This window comes from Lepidochelys kempii, chromosome 1 (genome assembly GCF_965140285.1).
Source record: "Lepidochelys kempii isolate rLepKem1 chromosome 1, rLepKem1.hap1, whole genome shotgun sequence".
NCBI classification, from domain to species: Eukaryota; Metazoa; Chordata; order Testudines; family Cheloniidae; genus Lepidochelys; species Lepidochelys kempii.
This window is the reverse complement of record NC_136380.1, coordinates 257,040,516-257,058,942: the sequence shown is the minus strand read 5'-3', so window position 1 is coordinate 257,058,942 and position 18,427 is coordinate 257,040,516. Positions and strand designations below refer to the sequence as shown.

Genomic DNA, 18,427 nt, shown 5'->3' with positions numbered 1-18,427 from the left:
GAAAATTAACCTGACATTTTGTTTCAGGTTGTGAAACGTTTCATTTGACCAGAAATGAAATTTCCAATTTTTTTTCAATACGCTGTAAATTCTGATTACCTTTTTCTTTGATTTTTCAGAACTGCCAGAGAACCAAACCAAACAAACAAAAAATCAGTTATTTTCACAGTTCTAATGGTGGGTCAGAGGACAATTTTCCTTCACAGAGCTCGCATCTAATCCAAGAAGGGGTGGACAGTGTTTTCAGTTCATGAGAGGAGGGAGAGAGCGGCTGGCTCCCTGCACCGTGAGCAATGTGGGGAGCATAGCTAGCTGCCTGTGCTCTGGAGGAGATACGGGCCCCCTTTCATTTGTGCTTGTAGCATAGCACCACGGCCTGTGACCCAAACAACCCAACCCCTTCTCAGGAGCTGCCAAAAATTATGGCATCCTCAGAGCTCTGTCAGGGATGTATGTATGTAGCGGGAGCCTTCTGGAGAAAATAAAATATTCTGTTCCAAGCAGGTCAATGAAGTCTGAAAGGGCTATGAAAATCCCTTTAAATGTATGCTCCCGTCAGGAAAAGAGAATCCTTTTCTAAGACTTCAGCTGAAGCCCCCTGTTCAAAAATCACCTGACACCTTACATAAAAACCCTACTGCCTTCCTAATTACTCCTGCTAAAAGCAAAATCAGGCAGGACACTGCTAATAAATCAATCAGGTTTAATCATAAACAGTATACATATTTATAAAGAGTGAGAGAGACTTGATAATATAGGGTGTTGCCATGGCACCAGGAATCAAACACTTGTGCGTTTTACCTGTGAATACAAGGAGAGGATGGAATGACGGACAAGTGGAGACAGGATTGGGTCTCTCAGAGGCTATTTCTAGCAAATATCTGTCATTTTTTGTCACCTGTCAAGTTACAGAATGAACTACCATTCAGCCCACAGCTCCAGCCAGGACACAGCGAGATGAATACATACAGGGGCAGTATGTGAGGGATGGGGCGGGCTGGAATATGCCAGGGCTGGTATGAGGTGTATATATAAAAACCACACACTCATGGGAAGAATATATGCACTGTTGTTACTTACAGTTTTAGAACTAGATTCTACCCACAGCTATGTATGCGTTTCTCCCATTTAAGTCAATGGGAGTGGCATGCTCATATCAAAGGGAATACATCTGGCTTTCTGAGTGCACACAGGGGCCCCAGCACACCAAACAAGAGATGCTGAAATAGAAAAGACAGGGAGAGAGCAGCCAGGGACCAGGGCAAGGGAGGAATGGGAAAGAGTGACTCAACTCCAAATTAATCACAGTGGCAAAATTCACACTGTGCAGAGAGCTAGCACAAGGACTGTGCTGTCAGGGACTTTAGTGGTGCTACCTATGCCCATCCTCTGTTCAGGGGCAAACCCCACCAGTAACAAGGAGAACTCTGGAACGAAGGGATGGTTCCAAGCAGAGTTGGTTCCAAATCAACTCCCCACGTCCTGTCACCCTTGAATTTCAGAGGAAGGTCCAAACCTCTTTCTATAATGGTTCAAGCCAAAATTCAAATCAGGTCCAGCTCTTGTCAAAGACACGAGGAAGGAACCATTGCTCTGATAGAGAGGTGGGGCAGAGTGAGTGAGTACCTGTAACAGATTTGTGTTTGTTTTGAGAAGCAATCACACATGAGGAGAGCTAGCAGTCAGATGTGTTGGCTTTACAGTACAACAATTTCACTTTCAATTACTGTACATATTATGTAACCTTAAAACTGAAAATACTTGGCAAGTCTAGAACACAGACACAGTTTTCATTTCAAATACACAATTGCCATCTGGTTTCACTTGAAAAAACAAAACAAAAACAAGATTAAAGCTATAATACAAAAGTGACATTTACGACAATGGCTGTTAGAAATTGCCACCTGTACAGCAAAATTTCATCGCTCCCAGACTTTCTAAGATACAGCAAACCAGAGCTCATCTACCTGGCCAGTCAGAATTGCATTCCCATGTATCAAGTCCACCCTCAGTCCTGGGAGCCTGGGTTAATACCATTATCCGTTGGATGAAGATGGGGAAACTGGAGCATTTTTAAAGTGTGCTTGAAAAAAGACACACATTTGTTTTTCTCAGCAGAGGCTGAATGATGGGTTACTCGTTATTTACATATATCCAATGCCTTCTCTGTGTTGCTGACCTATTCCCTGGGTAGGCATGAAGCAAATCCTTCTTTACAAGTCCAAGTTCTTCAGACAGGAGAAGAACAAAAAGAAACTTAATTAAGAAATGAAGAAGCTAGTCACCTTTCAGACCTCGGATTTCCTCAACTGTTTATAAGGTGGCTTGGAAGTTTACTATTTACATTAGCGATGCTGTGGAGGTCTGAGGAAGAGCCAAGCTTACGGCCATGGTGGGCATCCTCCATCAGGTGGGTGCTATGAACCTGTTCTCAAACCTTTTACTTTAAGGCACTGCACCAACACAATGATTTCACTCAGAATGATGGATACCCCTTCACTGGATAGTGCATTTCTCCCTCTCCCTTGCCTGGCCTTCCCTGAGAACTTTGGATTTGATGTATTTCAGGTCACTGTTGACGCTGGGTCGGCGAGCGAAGGGGGAGACCATGCCATAGGCATCCATCTCCTTGACCCGGCGCATCCTGAAGGATTTTTGGTGGAAGGCGTCACCATACTGGACAGAGATTTTCCTGTGAAGGGCAGGGCTCATCTCGTGAGGTAGCTTGGCCATGCTGAAAAGGACATAGAACATCTCATCCACATTTGTGTTCTTCTTGGCTGAGATTTCGAAGTAGGCACAGTTCTCATCGCTGGAGACAAGCTTCTCTGCTTCCTCCGAGCGCACCTTGCGGTAGATTTCACTATGATCATTTTTGTTGCCACAAATCACCATGGGGAGGTCAGCTGTCTCCTTGGTCTTGTTCTTCAGGCAGGATTTGACTTCAAGGATCTGCTTTTGGATCCTCTTGACCTCATCAAAGGAGTCTCTGTTATCCAAACTGAACACTAGGATGAAAACATCCCCTGTAATTAAAAAGAAAGCCAGAGGATTTGTTTATTAGAATCCATCTCAGAGCAGTCTACTTCCCTTCCACCAAAGAAGTTGGTCCAATAAAAGATATTACCTCACCTATCTTGATTCTCTCTATTTAAAACAATAGATTTCGTTCCCCCTACACACCCATCATTCTTCCTCTTTGCTTGTTTCTCCTTCGATCCTATACACTCTCTAAGGAGTGTTCCTGGTCACCTTCTGATTTACCTTCTCCCTTGTTCCCACAGCTGTAGAAACGTCTTATGGTCAAAGTATTTCCTCAGTCATATCCTGTTGTCTTATCCTAGACTGCATTTGACTTATTGATGTGGCCTATTTGCACCATGTGTTTTCAACAATCTTCTGACTTAATTCTTCTGGGTCACTCACTCCTCCCCCCCACCCCCCAATCATTTCTCCTGAAAAACACCACCCGTTTAGCAACTCCTAAGAGCAGAAAACAGTAGCTATGATACCTCGACCCTTTCAATATACAAGAACAGGAGCAGCACTTGACCACAAGACCCACAAGCCAGTCTGTTCAGAGCATCTGAGAAATGAGTTTGAGCTTCCAAGAATCCAGTGCTCTGCTACAATTTCACTGGCTCAAGAGAAACAGAGTACAAAAGGAAGTGCAAATGACAATTTGCACAATCTACTTACAATGCTGGGAGAATCTTTCTTGTACAAATATAAGATAAAGCAAACTAACAGCCTGTTAAGTGCAGTTTACATGGAACTGAGAAAGAGATCTTTCATGGACCCAAGCTTACCCCCACTCACATCCTGGAGTTTGGCATCTGCATCATGTAGGATGCAGATCCTGGTATCAAGCGCTACCTAATATAGACTTGGGGTCTCACTGGATAGTAGGGCAAGTAGGACTTAACCCAGGTGGGCTATGAACTATGGCTGTATATTCAGCCATGTACACACCCACAGTCTAATTTTCAGAAGTGCACGCACAGCAGCACCCACTGAAAACAGGAACTCCTAGCTTATCAACACTTTCCATATGAGGCCACCATTCTTCTAATATGTGGTTTACTTCATTCTGGGTGACTACAGGAGAAGGCAGAAATAGTAAGAGTGGAGGGAGTGACTTTAGGGAGATGCATTCCACTGGAATTTTTAATTGTCCAAAAGCAGGAAACTAGTTTAAAATTTTTTTTCAAAACCTTGTCAAGTCATTTTTAAATCCCTCAGTGTATATTTTACATTTGTATTACATTGCTTGTGCATGGTGGTGACAAACTTCCTCTTTCTCCTGGTGTTCTTTATACCTGTGAGATTTTGATTTTACCATTCACTTGTCACCGCAGTTAAAAAACACAAGTCATACGTATTATACACGGGGGGTGAGGGGAGCAGAATAAATTAGGCAAAACAACTCAAATTTTTGAACATCTCCAAGTTGATTCCTGGGTGAGTGATGTACTCCCTGATGACATCTGGAGTGCTCCAGTCAGGGAATGTCACTGGGGAAAAGATGCATCTTTATAACAAGCTACATCCCATTACCCATCATTCCCTCTATCTATCTCCCATAACTAGTGCTTTGTTAGGAAAGAATGGTGTCCTGGTTATTATTGTCAAGCAGAGATCCACAGTTGGGATCCTTGACCCACCATCCCTCAGTAGGACACCCTTTTCTGTCTCACACCCCACCCCTCTCACCTGTCAATATAGAAAGCCTCCTCATTGCGGGGAAAGGGTGATTCCCAGATGTGTCCAGGATGTCCAGCTGGTACATGTCTCCCCGGATGTTGTAGACCTTGCGATGAAAATCCTCAATGGTGGGAGTGTACTGGTCCTCAAAGCGGCCAGTGAGAAAGCGTGAGACGATGGCGCTCTTGCCCACTCTGGAGGCTCCCAGCACCACCATGCGGTAGGAGTTCTTGGCTGGCACGCTCAGGGTGCAGTTCCCACTGGACACAGTCTTCATCATTGCTTGGTGCTGAAAGGGTCAAAATAAAAGCAGGCAGGGGTGGAGAGAAAGGAAAGAAGAGTGAGGCTGTAGTGGAGAGACCTCTGTGTTTTCTTACAGCTAACTCAAAGATCACTGTGGATTGCTACATGATGTAAGATACAGCATTTGGTTCTGGTTAGCAGGTCTGCTTAGCAGATATAGGAAATCTTGATAAGGAAATTACATGAGGGAAACGGTCTCATTTTTTAGCCTGATTTAAGGAGAATTTTCTTTTCTAAGTCACACCAAAATGAAGAAATTTATATTTGAACATAAAGTTTTGAACTACAATTTGCCATTTTATTTAAACATTGAGGGCTAATTTATCAGCTTGGCTCTAGCCATGACTCCAGTTTCATACCCACAGTTTAAGCCACTTAGAAATTTGGGGCCTGATTTTCAAAAGAGCTCAGTTCTCGTTTAGACACCTCAATGAAGCAGCCGGGTTTCCAGAAGCACTGAGCAGCTCCCATTAAGATCTAGCCACTCCCTTTAGGTATCTAAATGGGAGCTGCTCACAGTACCTGCTTTCTAGGATCAATCAGATACTTAGAGTCCAAGTGACCTAAAGTGCTGGTACAGGTAATTGCAGGCACAGAATTGCATCATCAGACACTAGCTTCAAAGACTTGGGCCCCAAATGTTCTTTTTCAAATTCTGACACCAGATTTTTATCCAACAAATCTCTTAGGCCAGAGCTCCTCACCCCCAAACTGTTAGCATCTCAAATACTGCTGCTTTGCAGCAAGATGGCTGGTAGTGGATGGAGCTGCAGAAATGCTAGTTTTGTTTTTCATGGATGTGTCACTCTTTACATTCACATGTTAGTCCTCGGTTCTGGCAGTCCTTGGCTGTATTGAGATAAATGAGGGACTGTGGGGGAAGAGGGCAGCTTTCTGATATAACCAAAGGGCAAGGTGAATACTAAAGTGAGTCTACAGACCCCGGAGATTACATTTTGACACAGCAGAAAGATACAGGAAATCTTGATAGAAAAACATGGATTTCACAGACATTTTTTATCTTTCAGATCAAATATGTTGTGCACAGAAAAGAAAAATACAGGCACACTGTGGAAAACTAGCTGTCGTAGCATAGCAGACACATTTGGACAGTTTATTTTGGTTACTAGGAGCGTATGAAAGAAATATCAAGTTCCCATTGTGCTGTTTATTAAATGTAGGTGTTGTTTACTGAATGATAGGTTTTGAGTATTTATATATACACTGAGAGATTATTTCTGGGTACAGATCTGGATGACTATCCTTTCCCCATGTGAATTTCATCTCCCAAACCTTTATGTATCTGGTATTTATGCCAAGAAAATCACTGAAAATGTTTTACATGTGTTAAGTACCAAGCAGAAGTAACGAAATATTCTTTGTAAATAAAGAAGCCTGTAAGAAGTCCAAGCCAGTATCCCTACTGGCTTTGTGCTGTGGCTTAAGGCACTAGCAGAACATTACTACTCATCGTTATGGTTATTTACTGAGCATTGACAGCATTCTCAGCTCTGTAAGGAGCAGAAAAGAAAATGCAGTGCTTGCCCCAAAGGCAAATTATAATCTAAATTACACTCAAAGGGGATTACAGCCTAAATTACAATCAGGCAGTAAAATCAGGACGTAATATTGTGCACATGTAGCATGGGTCCAATTCTGTCGATGTGAGCGCTGTGCCAGGCTAGGCTGGCAAGATCCGGCCCTATGTTTGGACTGTGTCTAATTTGGAACAGGTTGTACCTTCTCAGTGCAAAGTCACCAATTTTCCTCAGAAACACTGACATCCAGTGGTGTTCGCTGGCCCTTGTACTCTCCTTTGTACACTAGGATGTGCAGGTTCTAGGGTCTGTGCACCAAATGGATGGGGACTGATCTGTTTTGGGATTAGGCAGAAGTCCCCCCTCCCGCCCCCCGTGCTCTCTGAGCTTTGTTTAGTAAGGTGGGGTATTTTAAAAAGGAGAATCAGTTTTGCCAGACAATCCTTATAAAAAAGATTGACATTATCCTGCCATAATGGTCTGATGCTGTACATAGGGCCAAATCCTCAGCTGTTGTACACTGGTGTCATTGCACTGACTTCAGTGGAGTGATGCTGATTTACACCACCTGAGGATCTGGCCCAGTGTCTTGCAGCTGTGCTGCTACAGGGTGAATACTGTTAGAATACGGTAGCATTCTTCAAATACGGAACTCTATCGGTGTTATCTGATGTGTTTGGTACAGTGCCCAGAATGACAGGGCCCTGATCCTCACTGCAGCCTTGGGGTGCTACCGTAATATAAACTAATAAATAAATAAATACTGGCCAAAAGGCAACTGCGTGAACTAGCAGCAAATCACAGATATACAGTCCCATCAAGAAAGCAAGCAGGAGAGTGTCTCATTTCAATGGGTGGGAGGAGAATTCTGCATCTATCATACAGACATGCCAAGCTGCACGTGTGCATCATCTCTTCTATATTTGAGTGCGTGGAGGAAATACTCATTTGGGCTAACAGCTTTAAAGTGGTCAAAGTCTGGGGCTATCCAAATCTAATGGATCATAATATAAAGCGGCTCTGAGAGATGGCCCACCACAGGGGTTCTATGGGGTTGGGGATGAAACAGACGCTCCTCAGCTGAGCACTGAAGGAAGTGATAGAACATAGGGCCAGATTTTCAGCAAAGCTCTTTGTTGGGATCTGAGCACTGGAATATCTGGCCCCAGTTGTGCATGATGTACATCTGCAAAGCTGGCCCCAAGTTCATACTGGCCCTATATAAACCCTATAAACCCTGAATCCTTCAGAACATGCTGAGAACAAGAAGCAAACAACTGAACTGGGGCAGAAGAGTATGATTTTAGTTTTGGGTCTGGTTGGGAGCATACACATGTTGTCAGTTTTGTTTTACACGTGCAGGCTTTTCACACTGCTCTGGATTTGTCACATCACTTTATTGATAACAAGCCACCTACAACTCTCTGTCCATTCTCTTCCAAAAGGGGACAGCACACATTCTTCCACTGAAAATAAAAATAATCCACTTTCTGTCCATCCTGCCTAGCACAGGACTTTTAGGAATTTTTCTCTCATATTCATCCTAACAATCGGGGCACAGAATCTGCAGAACAGTCTCTCTTGGGAACTGGTAGGAGCCTTATGGCTTGGGCCAATTAACAAGCTTGATGAAGCATGGGAGAGTGCACAGTTGGGAGCAATCCTAAAACATACGGGCCTTCTCTAATTCCCATACACACAGGCTGGGGCAGCTCCAACTTTTCTCCTTCCTCTCAAAGATGCACTGGCCATGAAAAATACAATAAATCAATACCCCTTTTGCATCTCCACAGCACCTTCAATCCAGAGACTTCAAAGCACTTTTTGTTAATTTTTCCTTCAGTGTACTCCTGAGAGAAAAGTACTATCATCCCCATTTTACCGAGAGGGAGAGAATGAGGCACAGAGCGGCTCAGTGACTTGACCAAGGTCAGACAAGTCAGTAGCAAAGTGGGGAACAGAACCCAAGTCTCCTGGCTCTCAGAGTGCCCCAAATTCCAGTCACTAGGCTACACTGCCTGCCAACCTGAGCAGAGCAAACCCTTATTGTGCATGGTTAGGGGAAGTGGTCAGACAAGTCAGTAGCAAAGTGGGGAACAGAACCCAAGTCTCCTGGCTCTCAGAGTGCCCCAAATTCCAGTCACTAGGCTACACTGCCTGCCAACCTGAGCAGGGCAAACCCTTATTGTGCAAGGTTAGGGGAAGTGACAACTGGAAACAGATCTCCCCCATCACACCCAATATTCATTTAAAATGTCACCTTATGGTGCCCTTGAGAGGTTCTGTTTGTCAGATTATTCCTTTAAGGGAGCTCCCTTGCTCTGCAGCCTGCCTTTGGTCTAGTGCACAGTAAATAGATCCTTTCAGCACTTCTAATTCCTGTAGCTGTTATTCATTTCATTGCCTCCCCTGTGCACCTGACTTGCAGGGTGCGGCATAACCTGGAACCTTCATTTGTCTTTCACGCTCTTCAAATCATCACAGCTTCTCTCTGACTCAAATCTTTCTCCTCTCTTACTCAGAGAAAGAGACCAAGTTCAAGCCCCTTGCGGGGTACAGGGAGCCATACACCGGAAAGATTAAAGGTAGTAAGGAGGAAACAGAAAGAGACCACATGGTTATTTACTAAATAAAGTAAAAATCAATCAGAAGAGGACAAACACACACCACAAGCTGGTTTGAATCTATGACTCTTCCTTCAAGTTTATTAAAGGTTTAAAAATAGATTTGTTCCCTGCTCTGTCTTTAACTTCCTGCACTGACCTGAGGGTAACAAAACACCTGATTTATACTATTTTGCAATTTTAGAGCACCTTCTGTCCAATGATTTTAAACTGTTTCACAAAAGGTAGGTAAATTTAAAACTATCCCTATCTCTGTGAAACCAGGGCACAGAGAGAGAAAGCGACTGGTCTAAGGTCACACCATGAGCCAGTGACAAGGTAAGCATTAAAACCAAAGTCTCCTGACTCCAGCCCCTTGCTCTAATCATTAGACAATGCTGTTTTTGCAAATTTAAGACTACATTATAATGCATCTGCCTTTGCAAATCCACACGTGCACTAAACAGATTATGCCAAAATTCCAGTGAGGTGGTGAAAAGTCTGATCCTATGCACCAGTTACAGAAAAACATAATGAAGATAAAAAACCTGCTGCCTGGAGCTTTTACATGTTAGCTTTCAATACCCAAATGCTGAGTATTACTGCATGCAGTATGCTCCCTACCACTGACCATACATAAAAACATTCTGAGATGCCACTGTTTACAGTCACCAGTTACAGTATCTCTCTCTCTATACTAATCCTAAATGATTTATTGCATCTGGCTAAAAGAGACATAGGCAGAAGCAAACCAAACTGTGCATTACAGACCTGTCATTGATTAGAAAATCCTGGAGTACCTTTCATTTTCATGCACACTGATATTATTTCTGCAGGGTGTTTTTCTTCCTTTCTGTTGCTTTAATTTCAAGTTCAGTGCCTCTCCCTTACCTTTCTTTGTTTGGAGGAGAAGTCCTGAATCTTAGTGCCGTGGATGAAGCTGTCTTGATGGCTTTCAGAGGCTGCTGCTCCTGCTGCTCCTTTCTGGATCCCAAGTCACTGAGCTGGGCTCTTCTCCACCACTTTGGACCTTAGCTGGACTGGGAAAGACCAGAGCGCTCCAGGGGCTGGTTCCCCATGGGTGATCTTTATTGGGTCAGAAGATTGACATGATCCAAAGTAGGCTCTGTGTACCAGAAGTAGTTTTTGCCCTCTGAAGAGGTTTGCTCTTCTCCTGGTAGTCTCAGTTCACGAGGTCTCCCACACACTTTCTTGTCTTGCAACTTGTAATTCGTAGACTCATTTGCATGGAAGTGGCCTCTGGTGCGACACCTAGCTGTCAAGGCTAGTGTGTGCATTCAGCTGACCCACAGTGCTTTTATGTAGACCCTGTGAAATAAAGAGGGGGAAGCAAATTAGGGGTTAAGAGGGGGGCCTGGGAGTTTCTTATTATAGCAGGTTTGAAAGTACACCCTCACTCTTGCACTGCAAAAAATCCTGGCAGATAAAATAGACTTCCCCACCTCATCTGAGATTTGTTTTAAAATGCTTTGCTTTTTCTTTACATTTTAGAATTTGTCTATTGATTCTTCCTCCCTGCCTCTCTCACTGTCTCTCTCCCCCAGCAGCTAGTAAGTTGCAGGTTTTCCTTCTGCAGAACTCACCAATAATTGGCTCACTCCTCCCTTTAAGTCAGAGACAGTGGAAGAAGAGTTGCCAAGGGGGTGGGATCTTATGTTTATTGAAGGGCTTTTTTTTTTAAACACAAAATTCTTTCACATTCCAGATTGCAAATTCTTTTTCTTTCCACAAGAGACCTGTGTGTATATCTGTGATCGTGTGTGAGAGATCCTTTTTACTCCTATTATATTTTATGCTCTGAAAACTCATGAACTTTTTAAAAGCACTATTTTCCCCTTCCAATGTTTCCTGCTAAACAGAGATGGACTGAGCGGTTAACCAAATAGGGATTTTCTGTTCCTAATTTCTATGATTCTTTTGAGATATAGCATCCCCTGCCCCAAGACACTTTGCAGTTGTTAGGAACGCTCGTTGGTTTTGATCTAGAACTACAAATCAGGCTACAAATGTTAAGTGGCTTGCAACTTCATTTTGCTCTGGATCAACCCAGAGACAGTGCTAATTTCCCCTCTAAAAGCTGTGGTCCCGCCTGCTTTCTCATGTTTGGATTCCTGACCTCTTCTTGCTGCAACAAGACCACTTTCTCCATAGACTGCATATCGGCATTACTGCTGCTGGCAGCCCTGATTTGTAACCACCTCCCTCCTTAGCCACACCCCTTAGCTCTACAAATGATTAATCGCTTCCTAGGAAGAGGACTGCTGGTCATACCCACCCACTGCTGAATGTGCATGTGATATTCCTGATGGCATTCTGTGCCAAAAAATTTTAAAAATTGTGCCAAAAAATTAAAATTCTGTGCACAATATTTTAAAATTCTGCAAATTTTATTTATCATAGAAATGTGGAGGCTCCAGCATGGCATTGGGGAGCACTGGCCATTGGCTGCACAGAGGTGGGCCATCACTGTGCAGTTCCCCCCCGGGACACGTACTCAGCAGTGAGGCTGCACCCAACCCTGACACAGCACAAGGACGTGGCCTGCCCCAGAAACACCCCAGGGCCCTGCCCCTCTGTGTGGGCAGGCAGACTCAGCAAGGGAGGATCCAAGTGTGCAGGGGCTTAATGTGGGGGGATCCAGGTGTGGGCTGAGAGGGTTCTGTGCGGGACAATCTGGGTGCAGGTGGCTCAGCAGTGGATCCTGGTGTGTGTGTGGGGGGGAATCTGGATGCACAGGGGCTTATTGAGGGGTTCTGGGTGCAATGGTAATGGGACTCTGCAGGGGGGTCCAGGTGAAGGTGGTTGAGGCTCAGCAGTGGGAGGGAGTCTGAGGGTGGGCTCAGTGGGGGATCCAGATGGAGAAATCTGGGGGTGGGTCTGGCCTGGCCCCGGATGCTGTGCAGGGAAAGAGGAAATCCCATCCTCCCCAGCCCAGCCGGGACTAGCAGCTGAACCCAGTGCAGGGTAGGAGCCACTAGCCGGGTCTTCCCCAGTCCTGCCTCCTGCCCTCCCCGCTCTCTGCCGGCTGCCCTGGGCACCTGAAACATACTGCTGGGGAGGGTCACATGACCTTTCTTGTGGCTTCCCTTTGCTTCCCATTTTTCTGCAGGGAAGCAAAGAATTCTGCAGGGAACATAAATGCTGTGTACATGCAGTGGCACAGAATTCCTCCAGGAGTAATGTAGCTGCACTGTGTCAAGTTTTCGGGCTCCAGCCCTGGGGCTTGGGTTCTCAGCCATCCCTCGTAACTCCTGTATGATAGAATCATAGACTCCTAGGACTGGAAGGGACCGTGAGAGGTCATCAATCCAGGCCCCTGAACTCATGGCAGGACTACGTATTTTCTAGACCATTCCCGACAGGTGTTTGTCTAACCTGCTCTTAATCTCCAGTGATGGAGATTCCACAACCTCCCTAGGCAATGATGGTACCCTACAATAATGGGGGATAAATCAGTGCATCAGGTTAGCTCCCTGCCTAACCTCCTCGTCTGGGGTGAGAGTAGGGTTGCCAACTTTCTGATTGCGGAAAACTGAACACCCTTTCCCTGTCCCCTGCCCCGCCACTTCTCTGAGGCCCTGCCCCTGCTCACTCCATCCCCCGTCCCTCCTTCACTTGCTCTCCCCCACCCTCACTCACTTTCACCAGGCGGGGGAGTAAGGGCTCCAGCTGGGAGTGGGGATGAGGGGTTTGGGGTGTAGGAGGGGGTTTAGGGCTGGAACAGGGAGGTTGGGTGCAAGAGCTATGGCTGGAGTGTGGGCTCTGGGGTGGGGCCGGGGATGAGGGGTTTGGGGTGCAGGAGGGGGCTCCAGGCTGGGGCCGAGGGGTTCAGAGTGGGAGAAGGCGCTCAGGACTGGGGATTGGGGTGCTGGAGGGGGTGCAGGCTCTGGGAAGGAGTTTGGGTCCAGGAGGGGACTCAGGGCTGGGGCAGGGTGTGGGGGGAGGTGCAGGCTCTGGGTGGCACTTAACTCGGCACGTCCCTGCGGCTCCTAGGTGGAGTCATGGACAGGTGGCTCTGTGCTCTGCCCTCACCCGCAGGCACCACCCCCGCAGCTCCCATTGGCTGCGGTTCCTGCCCAATGGGATCTGTGGAGCCAGCACTTGGAGAAGGGGCAGCATGCGGAACCTCCTTGGCTGCACTGGTACCTAGAGGCCACAGAGGGACTTACCAACTGCTTCCGGGAGCCATGCAGAGCCAGGGCAGGCAGGGAGCCTGCCTTAGCCCCGCTGCACCACCGACCGGACTTTTAACAGCCCAGTCAGCAATGTTGACCGGAGCTGTCAGGGTCCCTTTTCGACCAGGTGTTCCAGTCAAAAACCGGATGCCTGGCAACCCTAGCCTGCAGTTGGCTGGCTGTCTAATTAGTCCCAACCACTACACCTGGGAAAAAGATGGCAACTTAATTGGCTGAGCCTCATAAAAGGAGGAGTAGGAAATGGGAGAGTGGGCACCGATACTTGTCAGAGGTTAGGATGTGCAGCTCCAAGAAACAGAGGGGAGACTGGGGAAAGTCCTGTTAGCACAAAGGGCTCTGAGGTAAGACCCAGGAACTTTTGGTTGGTGATATCATAGAGTGAGGGACAGACTTGGGGGTTGGGGAAGGGACTTAATCTTTACAGGCTTTGTGGGGAAAGACTGTGAAACTTTGATCTTGTTTTCATTAAGAAGGCTTGAAATAAAACCCACAGCAGTTAGTGGGAGTGGAAACTACTCTGTCTGGATTCTGTGAGAGGCCCCATGCAGGATTCCCCCAGGGAGGGAGCTAGCTCTGCAGGCACCAGCCTGGGTCCAGCTGGAAGAGGGTGCTACAAGGTAGGCCTAGTCCTTCTTATATGGCTCCTGAACAGGGACCTTTCAATCTGAGCCCTTTCCATCAATGGAGTAGATACTCTGACTAATGGTGAATCAAAAGCATGTGGAGAATAAAAGGATCGGTCAGTTCCAGGAGGCTCTCCTTGGTTCCCAACAGCACCTGCAAGAAGGCCAACTGGCTGACCATGAGCAGAACAGACAGCTCTTAGATAGAAATGGCCTCGCTTGCTCTCACGATGGCTGGCGGGAGAAAGGAACAGCCACAGAGGGAAGCCAGCTCTGGAGTTTCACCCAGTCTTACTTTGACCAAAATGGGCAGCAGTGACAACCCTGAGGCCTACCTGACCACCTCTGAATGTGTTGCTACTACAGTGGGCTGGCAGAGGAGTTCCTGGGTGGCACATCTGGCCCCATACCTCATTGGAGAGGCCCAAGCAGCTTATCAGGCCCTGCGTGTGGATGAGGCACAATCCTATGCAATGCAAAGGGGAGTCATCCTGGACCTCCTCTGTCTCTCTATAGAAGCTTATTGAAAGAAATTTTGGTTGGAGCCATTCCCTAAAGGGCGCACCCTTGGGCAGTAGCTCAATGGCTCCTGGAGTTGACTACCCAATGGCTAAACCTAGAGCCCAAGATGGTAGTGGAGCTCATGGACAACATTCTCTCTAAGGTGGTACACACCTGGGTTCAACATTTTCAGCCTGGATGCACTGCAGAGGCTGTTGAGACAATGGAGAGGTTCTTGGCGGCTGAATTACCGAGGTGTGGGAAGGACAGCCTCTCAGTCAGCTGGTCTCACTTAGAAAGGCAGCAAGAGACTATGACCTACCCCCCCCAATCGAAACTTTACCGCTATCAGGTCTCCCACACTCACAGCAAGGGTCTCAAAGTTCCAGACTTCCCATGGGCCACTACTCCCCCCCTCAAAGGGCCTGTGGTATGTTACCGCTGTGGGCAACATGGGCACATCTGACCAGAATGCCCTATGATGGAATGTGACTATTTAGGATGCCTCTTTGTCCAAGCCAGGGAGACTCCAAGCCAATCCATAGAATTGAGCGCGAGGCCCCTTGTGGTCCCAATAAAGACAGGGCCAAACATGATGGAGGAATTAATAAACTCAGGGTGTGGGCAAATGCTATTTCAGTAAGACCTGGTTCCATCACTGGTTCCAGAGTTCCAGACCTACTCAGATTTCTTGCATTCATGGGGAAATCCATGCATACCTAACAGCCTCTGTTGTTTTGCAGGTCAAATATGGCGCCTCCAGGTAGGAGTGGCAGATTGCCTACATTGGCCCATGATCCTGGGTTATGGCTGGAAACCTCTTTCAACTCTCCCGGGAGAAGAATCAAGTCCCTGCAGCCAGACACTTTAGAGAGGCAAGAAAAGAACCCCACTGAGGATATCTGGGATCTGTTTCCCATTGCTCAATCTGACTTCTTTGAAATCCCACGATGATCCCAAGGTTTGCAAAGACAGCCCAAGAAGTCTCAGAAGGGAGGACAAGCCAGAGGTGATTCGATGGAGCTGTGAGAAGAATCTTCCTAAAAAGCAGACCCAGGTGAGGGGACAGCCTACTGATTGTTGGGATATCCCCTATCCATGGATACCACAGAGCCCATCCCATCCTCTACTATAACACCCTAAGTGACACCTTTGATGTGGTGGTGGGTCAACACTATGACCAGATGCTCTGGGAATATTTCAACCAGTTTGCTGCCATCAATGGGGTGGCCGTCTCTGAAGATGCATCTCACCAGTTCCCCCCCTCTGAATTACAGGAGGAGATCCTGTACTGAGTAGAGACACATCCCCAAACTTCTTGCCTCATGAACTCCTATGACTAGCTCATACACTCCCCATGGCAGGACACCTAGGTAAGGTGAAAACCCAAAAAAGAGTGTTTCTATTGGCGCTATTCTTTTGGCTAGGGATACATAAAGAAGTAGGCGATTTCTGTGTATTGTGTCCCAATTACCAAAAAGTGACCCCAACAAATCAGGGCTGGGCCCCTTAACTCCCTACCCAACATTGCAAACCCCTTTGAATGGGTAGGGATCGATTACTAGGCCCTCTGGAGGAGAGTGTCTGAGGTCACAAGTTTATTTTGGTACTTGTGGACTACGCCACCTGAATTCCTTTATGAAATTCCTTTGCCTCCACCCTAGCATTTTCCTCAGCTGATCTTCCTGTGGAAATCCTCACTAATCGGGGAATGAATTTCACATCCCAGGTGCTCCAAGTGTGGCCACTGTTGAAAGTAAAACCACTCCAGATCTCAGTCTACCACCCTCAAAAAGATTGACATGGAGAGTGGTCCAATAAGACCCTTAACGATATGTTAAAATTTGTGGAACAGAAGCCAAAGACTGGGACCAACTGCCTCTCTATATTTTGTTTGCAGTGTGGGAGGTACTGCAGGCCTCCAGAGGCTTCTCCCCTTTGGAGCTCCTTTATGGGAGACAGCCTAGCAGAGCGTTAGACATAGTTAGGGTGTGTTGGAAAGCTCACCCCTCCTGCTCTACCAATAACCTCCAATACGTTATTCAAACTAGGGAAAGGCAGACCCAACAGGCCCAGATGCAACAATAAAATAAGGGGTCTAGAGCCAGGAAATTCCAAATATTTCCCAGCTCAGAGAGCAAGCACCTGGCCAAATGGCAGGGATAATATGAAGTGCTCCATTGAGTGGGATGAGTAGACTATGAAATCTATCACCCTGACTGGAGAAAACAAAAGTAGATTTATCACATAAATCTGTTAAAATCCTGGAAGATCCAGGAATGTCTCTTCATCCGCCTGAAGGAGGGCGAAGAGGATCTGGATTCTCAGCTCCCTACACCAGCTGAAATAGGGATAGGAGAGGTGCCACTTGGGGACAGACTGTCTGATGGGCAGAGAAGGCAAAAAACCTCCTGAAAGTTTACATGGAAGTGTTCTCCCCACTATCAGAATGAACCTCCTTAGTAATTCACTGCATCGTATAGAGCCGGGGGGGGGCAAGCCCCTCCAGAAGTCACATCCCATCCCAGACAGCATAAAACCCGTTAGTTCAGGAAAAACAGGAAATGTTAAGATTGGGATTAATCAAGGAGTCTAGTGGTCCCTGGTGTAGTCCGGTAGTTTTGGTACCAAAGCAAGCTGGGACTGCCCAATTTTGGGTAGATTTCTGTCAAAGATTATGCATATCTGATGCTCCAAGTCAATGTATTGCCTTGGTCAAGCCTGCTTTATCATGGCATTAGATCAAATTAAGGGCTATTGGCAAATTCCTCTTACTCCCTTTTCTACCCCACTGGGTCTATTCCAATTCATTAGCATGGCCTTTGGATTGCATGGGGCCCCGGCTACCTTTCAAAGGCTGATGGCCCAGGAGTTTCAGCCCCATCATTGCTATGCTACAGCCTACCTTGATGATATGGTGTTCTATTGTCGGGACTGGCTCACCAAAACCTAGCAGGTGTCTTTCAAGCCCTATAGGAGGCCATCCACAGCAAATCCAAAAAAGTGCCTGGTGAGGAAATGGGAAACAAAATATCTGGGGTATCTAGTAGGGAACAGAAAGGTACAAAGTGGACAAAGTTGAGGCCCTAGCAAAACTCCCATATCAAGAACTAAAAAGCAGGTCTAGTTCTTCCTAGCTCTTGCCGGGTACTGTAGAAGATTGGTACCGAACTTTGCCCAATTGGCAGCACCACTTATGATCTTGTTTAAAAAATCAGCCCCTCGACAGGTCATGTGGTCTTCCCAGTGTGATCAAGCATTTTGGAAAAATTAAACAGCTTCTATGCAACAAGCCAATAATGCACAGCCCCAGTTTCTCTCGAGAATTCATTCTACACCCTGACACCTTGCACCGCGTTGTGAGTGCAATGTAATCCCAAACCTTCCATGGACAAAAACACCCTACCCTCTATATAAGTAGAGAACTCCTATTCTGGGAAACCTGATACTTGGTCCTTGAGAAGGAATGCCTGACCATACACTGGGCTGTAAAGGCACTGAGGTACAGTTTGGAAAACTCTTTGTCTTGGTCACTGACCATGCGGCTCTAAGGTGGCTCCAAACCATGAAAAACTCAAATGCCCATGTGACATACTGGTACCTACCCTTACAACCCTTTCAGTTTTGTATAGAGCATTAACCCGAGAGTGATCATCAGAATACCATCTTCCTGTCACGAACTGAAGACTACTAGGGGCCCTGTGGTGAGTGCCTGACAGGACCTCTCAAGGACAGGTGATATGTGAAAGTATAAGGGATAGTATTCCTCTGAGGACAGAGGCCTCCAGATGGCTGGCTGGCTAAGTAGCCCCACCTGCTTCACCTGGAAAAATGACCAGCAACTGAATTTGCTGATCCTTATAAAAAGAAGAGCAGGAAATGGGAGAGGGGTCAGCCATACCTGCCAGAGGCTGGAGCAACCGTTGGGAGGAGCAGCT

General features: G+C 46.5%; 1 protein-coding gene across 1 annotated transcript; it reads right to left on the bottom strand.

Moving 5' to 3' along the window:
* Window positions 1-689: 689 nt before the first annotated feature.
* RASD2 (RASD family member 2) lies at window positions 690-10,768 on the bottom strand. The gene is made up of 3 exons (XM_073324865.2): window positions 10,040-10,768; window positions 4,714-4,993; window positions 690-3,026 (listed from the first exon to the last, which is right to left on the bottom strand). The coding sequence occupies exons 2-3, from the start codon at window positions 4,982-4,984 to the stop codon at window positions 2,497-2,499; spliced, it is 801 nt and encodes a 266-aa protein (XP_073180966.1). The 5' UTR covers window positions 4,985-4,993; window positions 10,040-10,768; the 3' UTR covers window positions 690-2,496.
* Window positions 10,769-18,427: the final 7,659 nt, after the last annotated feature.